Raw genomic sequence first — 9,391 nt, 5'->3', positions numbered from 1 at the left:
GGAGCAGGAGGACATGGCTAGGCAGGTGAGGGGGAATGAGGAGGCCGGATTGGTGTGTGCGCATACGTGTGTGCCTGTGCGCGTGTGTAGGCTTCCGCGTGTATGTACACAACCAACCCCTCCAACTCCCCACTAACACTCCCCCTTCCGGCCCCTCCGAAACCCGGCTGGAAAACACACACATACACATACATGCACACATACATGCACACGCAGCTCGTGGAGTCCCTGGCTGCAGATATGGCGGCTGAGCAGCTGGAGGGTCGTAATCTGACGCTGAAACTGAAGCTGTCCACTTTTGAGGTGGGTGAATGGGGGTGGGACCGAGTTGTGAGGGGGGGAGGGGGCGCACCAGGGCCCACGACCTGGCTCCGCCTCGGACTCCGACTCCGCCGCGTCCATCGCGGCAGCAGCTGCTGCTGCTGCTGCTGCTTGCTCTTCCGCCCTGCCCATCTCAACCTCCCGTGCCCCTGCGGTGATGGCCCCCCGCCACCCTCCGGCCCCGTGGGGCCCAATGGCAAGATTGGTTTTCCTGCAATTTCCCGGAATCTGCATGATCTGTGTTAGTGCTTCCCTTCCAGATGGTTGGCTGGCCGGGGGGGGAGGTAATTGTGTATATATATACACGTATGTATAAATACTGGCTGGGTATTGCGGCTGCAGGTCCGCACGCGCGCCGCCACCATGCCGCGGTACGTCCGTACGGCATCCGACATGCTGCCCACCGTACTCCGCCTGCTGCGGGCGGAGGGTCCCCTGGAGCTCCGACTGATGGGTGTGAGGATGGCGGCACTGCGCAAGGTTTGTGCGTGTGTACGTATGTATGTATGTACGCGCGCGCGTGTATGTATGTGTGTGTGTTTGCGTGTATGTATATACGCGTGTGTATGTATTTTCATGTATGTGCGTATGTATGATATGTATGGTATGTATAAAGAAATATGTTTGTGTGTATGTATATGTATGTGATGTGCGGCTACGAGTGCGGCTGTGCACAGGGCGGCCAAGAATGGGGAATCAGTGGCAGTCAGCTGCTAGCTCCCTTTGCTTTTGCCGTCTGGTGTCACCCGCACGGCCTCGTCTCTCTCTCTCTCTATGGCTGCGGCCGCGGCTGAATGAATCTGCGGCAGATGAATCGCCCTGGGCCCGGTCGCTGCTGCTTGGCTGGCGAAGACCGTTGGCTGGGGAAGACGATTATTGCACTGACGGTGACTGTTCGGTAGTTGCAGTTACCATAGCCGTTGTGCAGTTGGGATGATGGTTAAGATGGCGATTGGCCCCGCTGCAGGTCAACGCCGCCGTTAGCAGCCCTCTGGCGCGACTGCTAGGACTGAAACAGTTGAAGCCGGCCAGCGGCACGAACACGAGCGGTAATGACAAGAGCGACAAGAGCGACCAGCACAATGAGATGAAGAACAACGACGGCACCGACAGCCACAAAGTGTTGGATGCGGAAGCGGTGGAGGTAGCAGCACCACCAGCAGCAGCAGCAGCAGCAGCAGCAGCAGCAGTTGAGGCGCCGCCTAGCGGCAGTCCTCATCGGCAGCAGCAACAACCACAGCGACACGCCGACTTCGCGCCGCCGTCTTGCGTCATCACCGCGGCCGCCGCCGACCACACCTTTACCTCCATGTACGGCACTAGGGAGGCGCCTTCGCCAGCGTCCGCGGCTGCGGCGGCGAAGGGGGCGGCAGGGACCGCAGGGACCAATATGCGGATGATGGAGCCGGGTAAAAGTTCCCTAGGCCGTCGGTGTCGGACGGCTGGCGGCGGCAGTAGCGATGGTGATGGCGACGCCGCGACAACGGATAACGCAGGAGCAGCAACCCATAACGCGGTGGAATCGTACGACATGTACGGCGACCGTGGCCTTGGCGGCTTGAACGATATCCCGTTGGTTGACTTGGCAGACTCGGAGGAGGAGGAAGAGGAAGAGGAGGAGGAGGAGCTGCCAGGAGATCTGGATCTTCATCTGGATCTGGATCCGGATCCTGATTTATGGCCGGGAGATGGGGACGGGCAGGGCTACGACCACTTCGGTCATTGTGGTGATCGTAACCCACGGGCCGATCCCGCGGCTCCATTCGTCCCGATATCCTGCGGTCCAAACCTCCGCCACCATTCCCACGAGCAGCCCCATCAGCATAATGAGGACGGCATCACCACCGGCGATTTCGGCGCCGACTCAGCAAACGCCGCCGCCATGACCACCACCGTCGAGGCGGCGGCGGCGCCGCCGCCGCCGCCGCCTGCGAAGCGTCCTCGCACTGACAACAATAACGCCGACGACGTTGCCTTGTCGTCTCCATCCACCTCGTCCTCGTCCTCTTTGGACGCCACAGCCGCAGCCGCGGACGCCGCTGTCGCTGTCGCTGGCGGCACCGCAGCTTACGGCGGCGCTGACGGCGGCTGTGCACACCACCACCATCAAGGGCGACAGAAACTGCAGGGCAGCAGCGAGGACGGTGACGGCGGGGATCGTCACTGCCACAGCCGCTTGTATACCAGCAGCACCCACGCTGCCGCACCATTTAGGACATGTACTAGTACTACTACTACTTCTGCGGCGGCGGCGGCGGCGGCAGCGATGTCGCCGCGGAAATGTGCAGCTGCGGCGGCAGCATTAGCAGCATCAGCAGCAACGGCAACAGCGGGGCCAGCGGAAGTCGCGGGGCTGGAATGCGAGGCTGCTGCGCGGCGAGGTGGTGGCGTCGACGGCAGCGGTAGCGGAATGTGCGGCGGCGGGAGCACTAGTGCTCTGTGGACCTGCCGCGTCTGTACATATGCGCACAACCGGCGGCAGCTGCTGCGTTGTGAGGTGTGTGATTGCTTACGGACCAGCACCCAGCCGCTTCCGCCACCGCCTCCGCCTCCGCCACAGCCACTGACAGCCCTTAGACAGAAAGAACAGCAGCAGCAACAGCGCCCTCACACTCACAACCAGCACCTGCAGCAGCAACCACAGCCGCAGCAGCAGAAGCCCCATCCGCGGCACAGGACACAGCCCCAAGGCCGCCCTCCCCATCCGTCATCGTACCCCTCTGCACATCTCCCCTTGGGGCAGCGCCCGTTGGAGGAGTTGTGGGCGGCGGCGGCGGCGGCAGCCTCCGCCAACCGGCCGTCAATTATATCTTATCCCCCCTCTCCTGGCCTCAAGCTATGTCCCCAATGCGGTGCTGCGGTGGCTACGGTGCGCTGGGGTGAGCATCAGGACTGGCACCTGGCGTTGAGACTGTCCAGGGAGGGGGATTCCGGGTAGTGGAGGTAGTCGGCCGGGGGTGTAGGGACTGGGGTGTGTGTGTATGTGTGTGTCCTTTTAGGAGGGGTTGACACAAACGCAATGAGACGTGACAAGTACCGGATGATTTAATGTGTTCTTATCAGGAGGATCAGGAGCAGGACAGCGCAAAGTCTGTCTTGGATTTATGTTTTTGTGAGTATATATGCGTATATGCGTATATGCATATGTGGGACTTTTCGGCGCTGTACTTGCTTTTCCCAGGCCTTATGTGTCCCGGTTGCCCTGGGCTTGCGGTTTGGGATAAATATTGGGGGAATTATGCTGGGTGGGCATGGGTGGATGGATAGCTTGTGGATGTGTGGATGAAGTACAGGAGGCTGGGGGATGACATTTCTAAAGTCGAGAGGTTGAGGACGAAAGAAGGAAACGGGTGGCAATAGGCAGATGAGGGCGCGAGAGAGCGGTAATGGGGTAATGTACATAGAGTTGGGAGGGGGAGCGATGAGAGGTCTGAATCCCGGGGGGGGGGGCAGTAGCTGTCCCTGAAGCGCGGAGGGTCGTCCTGAGCTTCCCGGGCCCTTTGGGTGCGCCGAAGGAAAGGCGGTGGAAGGTTCGAAGAGATTTGCTTCTAGAGTTTCACGAAAAGGAATATCATTTAAATTTGGCACCGCGGGAAAGCGTTTTGTCTCTTATGTTAAGCGCAGTTCCAGCCGTGGACGTCACCCTCCTAAAGGCAGCCAGAAGCGCGCGACAGCCGTCGTTGCAGATGTACGTCTACAGTATGTGCCTAAACCAATATAGCCGTTTTGGCCGTGCTATCAGACGTACGGCCCAAACAGCCTGTAGTCGTACAGATCTGAAGACTACGTAAAGGGCGCTGTTAGTGCGCACCATGCACCCCAGGTTTACCATTCACGGTTGCAATCCAACCCAACATGAAGCTGGCGGTTACCCATTCGGACTTGGTGGTGAGCCAGCCAAACATGATCGCGTGTGTCTTCGCGTGCGAGGAGCCTGTCACAGTCACTTTGTCTGTTGCGTGTATTGGGTTTTGTGACAGACGAGTGATGTGCGCTGCTTTGAAGCCGAGTGAGGTATATCGAGCTGGCGTGCTTGAGAGGCGTTGGGCTAGGAATGCGCAAGTCGCCGATGAAGAGCAGGCAAAGGTCGCGGAAGGGTAGCTAATGGGTTGCAAGCGCATGGTACCGGTCTGACTTCTTTTCGCTCCGTTCCGTAAACTGTAAAATGCATTGGCTTTGTGTATCTACAAGCCTTTTCCTGCGCAATCATACGGGATATGACATTGCGATTTAGGTATCGGCGACAGCAGCAACAGCGTAACCTATCACTAGCATAGCCAGCATAAGCAAAGCGCTCACCCTAGGAAAGTCAACCAGATACTCGCCAACTAAATCGTAATGGCATATTTGTTATAATTACACGGGAAAAGGCTTGCAGATACATTAAGCCATTGCCTTTTACGATTTACGGTGTAGGGCACGGTACAGCACGGTACGGCACCTTCGCAACAGCACTCATTATGGAGGCCCTGCATGTATGGCCAAACATTTCTCCGGTACTCCGCGTCTGCATGTGTGTATTTGTGTTTCTTGTTCCCCCGCCTGTTTGACAAAGTGCCGTACACGGCGCTTTAACCTTGTCTTCCCTCCCCAACTTTCCATATGCTTTCATGTGTCCGTTGTCCCGTAACGCTTCCATGAGGCGCTGAATGCGGCGCACCTGCCTAAGGACGTGCATGGCGCGCGCATTGGACCTGGGCGTGCATGAGAATCCCTGACGTAAGTGGGTGCTTGGACGTGTGTGCGTGTTGGGTAGCGGGGGCTTTGTCGGTGGTTTGTTCGGGAATGTCTTAGGCCATGTGCCTTATTTGTTGTCGACTCCGTTGAAGTGTGACGAGGACCTGGCGATGGTGTCAAGGGAGGGAGGAGGCCCATCCCGTGTGGAGCTGGTGGTGGCGGATGATGTGTAGGAAAGGATACAGTGGTGAAAGCTTTTGATCCGGCCCCTGGAGGCTAATGCAGGTTCGAGCCCCGCAGCGATCGATGTATGTCCCTTTGGAAATGGCAACCCGGCGTGATTGACGGTGATCGGTTGTGGGTCGGAGCGACTGGTGAATTTCCGAATTTGTTTTGTTAGTTACCCCCGCGATTCCGACGGTTGCAGTACAACGAGGTGTTGCGGCGGCAAACGGTGAGGTCCACATCCGCATCCGACACAGGAGAGGATGCGGCAGCAGGGCCCGAGAAGAACTGAGCGGCACTGCAACAAGGTAGTTGTTGTTCGGGGGGTTATTGGGGGGTAAAGCTCCTGGGAGGGCGGGCCGTGTGCGGTTATGAGAAGCGACAGCCGTTGTTGCGGTTGCGCTCGGATCGGACCTGGTGGGGGGGAGTTACTGGTGGGGGGGTCGTGCCACACGGCTGCATATGGGCCGCGGCGGGTCTCAGCATGTAAAGGGCACCTCGCACTCCATTAAGTGGAGGAGAACTGGCTCTTCCTTTGACCATGGAACGGAGAGTATTGATGATTCTTGATTCTTGAAAGCAGCTCAAGGGCGTGGCCTGTTATACTTCACTTTCATAGGGACAGGACTACCAGGGCTAGTTGACACGGCTCACGAGTATGTTGTAAAATAGGTTTCTGAGGAGGTGCGGCAGCTGCCTCGCACCTGCCCAGGCTCGTACTCCCTCTTGACTGAGTCCCCGTGCGACAGCTGGTGGGATGGTGACTTGGTGAGGCCTTGGCGGTATAGTGGGGCATGGATGGCACCGCGACCCGGCTCTTAACCGCGAATAAGAGTATGTACTTTGACGTGCTGGAAGAGCAGTCTAAAAATTGTAATCTCGTTATTATTGTGGTTGGGGTCCGGTGGTTGGGGGCCGCAAGTGCTGAAAGCCAACCAGGACGTGCCGGCAGTCGATCTTTTGCAAGTTTGGCTTCATGCACTGTAAGGGTTTGGTTTGAACACAGCGCACCTTAGGTCGATCACCGAAGACCGATGCTCGACATCACCGACATCTTGAGATCCGAAGTGCTACGATCGAGCCTATTTAAGAAGCTTTCCACTTGTGTGGTGGGACCGAAAGACCCCCAGTGATGGGTGGTGAGCCGTCTTATCGACCGGCCACCGACGGAAGTACGGCAAAGTGCATCAGATTAGGTGAAGGCCCTATGGCGAAGGCCAAACTACACCGACGAACGATAACGAATAGGCGAATGAGAGTAATGTAACAGCTCATGCTCGTTACATACTTCCCCCCCTAATTGGCTGGTCGTCCCCGACAGCCGACTTATCCACGCCGCCACGCTTGCGCATGGAAAAGCAGAGTCGCAGGCACCCCACTGGCAGTAGACATAGTCCGAAGAAATGCGGAGAAACGAGAAGGCTTACGATCACCTCTTCCAGATCTGGCTTTACGAACGTCCGAGACGAAGGACGGCGAGACAACAGGCGTGACTCCTGGTTTAGGTTGGGACGCGAAAGTAGCAGGTGTTTTACGTGTCTGCCAATTCGAACGCAGCAAATCTGCACAGTTAGCCAGGTTTGACTCTGGTTCCCATGAGTCGTACTCTGGACCTTGATTCTTCCAACGCATTAGAAAGAACCGAGTGCGATGACGCTTTTTTGTCACGTCACGATGATCAAGGACTGCCTCGACTTCGAATTCCAAATCACCATCCACAATCTCCGGTTGCGGAGGTTTCGGAGCACGATCACTCTCATAGTAAGGCCGTAACAGAGACACATGGAATACGTCATGAATACGCGTTCCATTAGGCAAGTCCAAACGATAAGCGACGTCGTTAATCTTTTCCTTGATTATGTACGGTCCAATAAAACGAGGAAGCAGCTTGCGCGGACCTTCAAGACGCATGTGTTGAGTGCTCAGCAACACGACTTCTCCAAGCTTGAACTGACGTTCCCAACGCTTGAGATCAGCAAAACGCTTCATACGATCACGTTGTGCAGCCAAACAACGCTTAGCACGCTCAAGCGCACCTTGCATGTCAGATGCAAAACGTACGGAAACGGCGTTGCGAAGAGCACGCGCCTTCTCCCCCCCCACTTGGCGAGCCAAGAGAGAACTAGGAGTCAGAGGTTCGAAAACGTACATCAGACGAAACGGAGAAGTACCGGTTGAGGAATGCACCCAGTTATTCAGGGCGAACTCAGCCATGGAAAGGAAACGAGACCAGGATCGATAATCACCGGCAACGTGGTGGCGCAAAATATCCTCGAGGGTACGATTTACACGTTCAGTTTGACCATCAGTTTGCGGATGATAAGCCGAACTGAAGCGGAGGTCGATAGACATATCCTCACACAGATGCGTGAAGAAAGCGGAACGGAAACGCGGATCCCGATCACAAACAAGGATCGCGGGGTACCATACCGACGAACAACGGTATCAACGAAAAGCTTAGCAGACTCCACCGCAGTGATTGCCTTGCGACACGGAGCAAGGTGAGTCATTTTGGTAAGCTTGCAAACGAAGACATAGATTGCCGTATACCCATCCGAATCAGAAGGAAGATCCGTAATGAAATCCATAGTGACGATTTGCCATGTCCCTTCAGGAATGAGCAACGGAAGGAGCTTCCCAGCGGGAAGATCGTTAGAGCACTTAACGCGCTGACAACTATCGCACGTACGAACGTATTCTGCAACGGCAGAGCGAAGTTTAGGCCACCAAAACTGACGACGCACCAGGTCCAACGTTTTGGCCGCCCCGCCATGACCCGACATCGGATGATCATGACAGAGATGCAGAACGTGCGAACGAAGTTTGGAATCATCAGGGATCACGAGAGCATGTTGGTTGTACCAGAAACGATCATGCTTTTCCAGAGACGCCGTATTGGACGGATCGGCGAACCAGGGATCAGACGAATAACCTTCGACAAGCGACCGCTCTAAGTCTGGAAAAGAGGTCGATATCTCTGAGATGACGCCAGCGGAAGATGCGGAAGCATCCCCACTCGGAGTGGCGCGAATCGAAATTGCCATCATCAGACACGCGTGACTGTGTCCCGGAAACCGAGACAGAGGATCTGCGGGATTGCAAACTCCTGCGCGATATTGCCAGTCGAACGTGAAAGACTCAAGAAATTCCAACCATCCCGCCGGACGTCGAGACAGTCGAGCTTGTGTCGGGTACGAAAGGTTGGGCTTATGGTCGGTGACGGCAGCGAACTTTGCACCTTCCAAGTAACAACGCCAAACCTTGAGTGCATGCATAAGAGACAGCAACTCACGATCAGAAGTGTGGTAGGTACGTTCAGCTTGCGAATACCGGAACATACACTGAGCAGGTGGACGAGAACCAGGCTCTAGCGGAAAGACGGAAAGCAAACCACGAACGGGCGGCAAATCAGCTGGCAGGAAAACAGACTTTCCTTATCTAACAGCAAAGCACGCATTCGTAGCTCAGCAGGAGAGTCGCCCGGAACCACAGTGCAAACCTTTTGAGCAAAAGACGACAGCTCAGGCGAAGCAGAGGGCGGGGACGCGGAAGGAGGAGGAGGAAGGGGAGGGGGAGGGGGAGGAGGAGCTAACAGGTAGTGAGGAGGAGGACGCCAGTGGTGGTGGTAGCGGGGACGACGAGGAAGGCGAGGGAGAGGAGGGGAGGCGTGGGGGGAGAGTGGAGGGGACTGAAAAAGCGCGGGGGAAAGATAGGGATGGTGCGGGCAAGGCCTCCACGGCTGCAAATAGCAAGCGTGTAGCTGCCGTTGACGCAGCAGCCGGCGGCGGCGGCGGCAGCAACTGTGTAGGTGACAACGATGACGACGACGACGACGACAGCGATAGTGATGACGATGGTGCTGGCGGAAAGAACAAGAAGGTGAAGAAGCAGGAGCGGACACGTCTACTTCGCTTCCGCCGTCGTATCCCATGTCTGCTGCTGATCCTGATCCTCCTGTCGCGGCCGTTGCCGACCGCGACAATACTGTTGTAGAAGTAACTAATCGCGCTTCTTCTTTGTCGATTACGGAGAAGGCGCCTACGTACCCACGCTTCGACAAGTTACTGGAGATGTCTCCAGAGTCCCTCGAAAAGCAGCAAGTGACCCTGGCGCAGGGTTGGGCGTTGCAGAAAATAGCCATCCAAAATGAATGCAACGCTGCGGGCTA

At 56.6% G+C, this 9,391-nt stretch overlaps 1 protein-coding gene across 1 annotated transcript in view; it reads left to right on the top strand.

Moving 5' to 3' along the window:
- The window catches only part of VOLCADRAFT_118878 (uncharacterized protein), a gene marked incomplete at both ends in the record, with an annotated part of 6,645 nt that extends 5,844 nt beyond the window's left edge, over positions 1-801 (top strand). The window contains 2 exons of the mRNA XM_002954854.1: positions 217-303; positions 664-801. Of these exons, the coding sequence (XP_002954900.1) occupies positions 217-303; positions 664-801 (225 nt within the window). The remainder of the gene's footprint in view (positions 1-216; positions 304-663) is intronic.
- Between the last annotated feature and the right edge of the window lie 8,590 nt (positions 802-9,391).

This window comes from Volvox carteri (genome assembly GCF_000143455.1).
Source record: "Volvox carteri f. nagariensis unplaced genomic scaffold VOLCAscaffold_46, whole genome shotgun sequence".
Classification (NCBI taxonomy): Eukaryota; Viridiplantae; Chlorophyta; class Chlorophyceae; order Chlamydomonadales; family Volvocaceae; genus Volvox; species Volvox carteri.
Note: the sequence above shows the minus strand (reverse complement) of the source record. Positions and strands in the feature narration are given on the sequence as shown.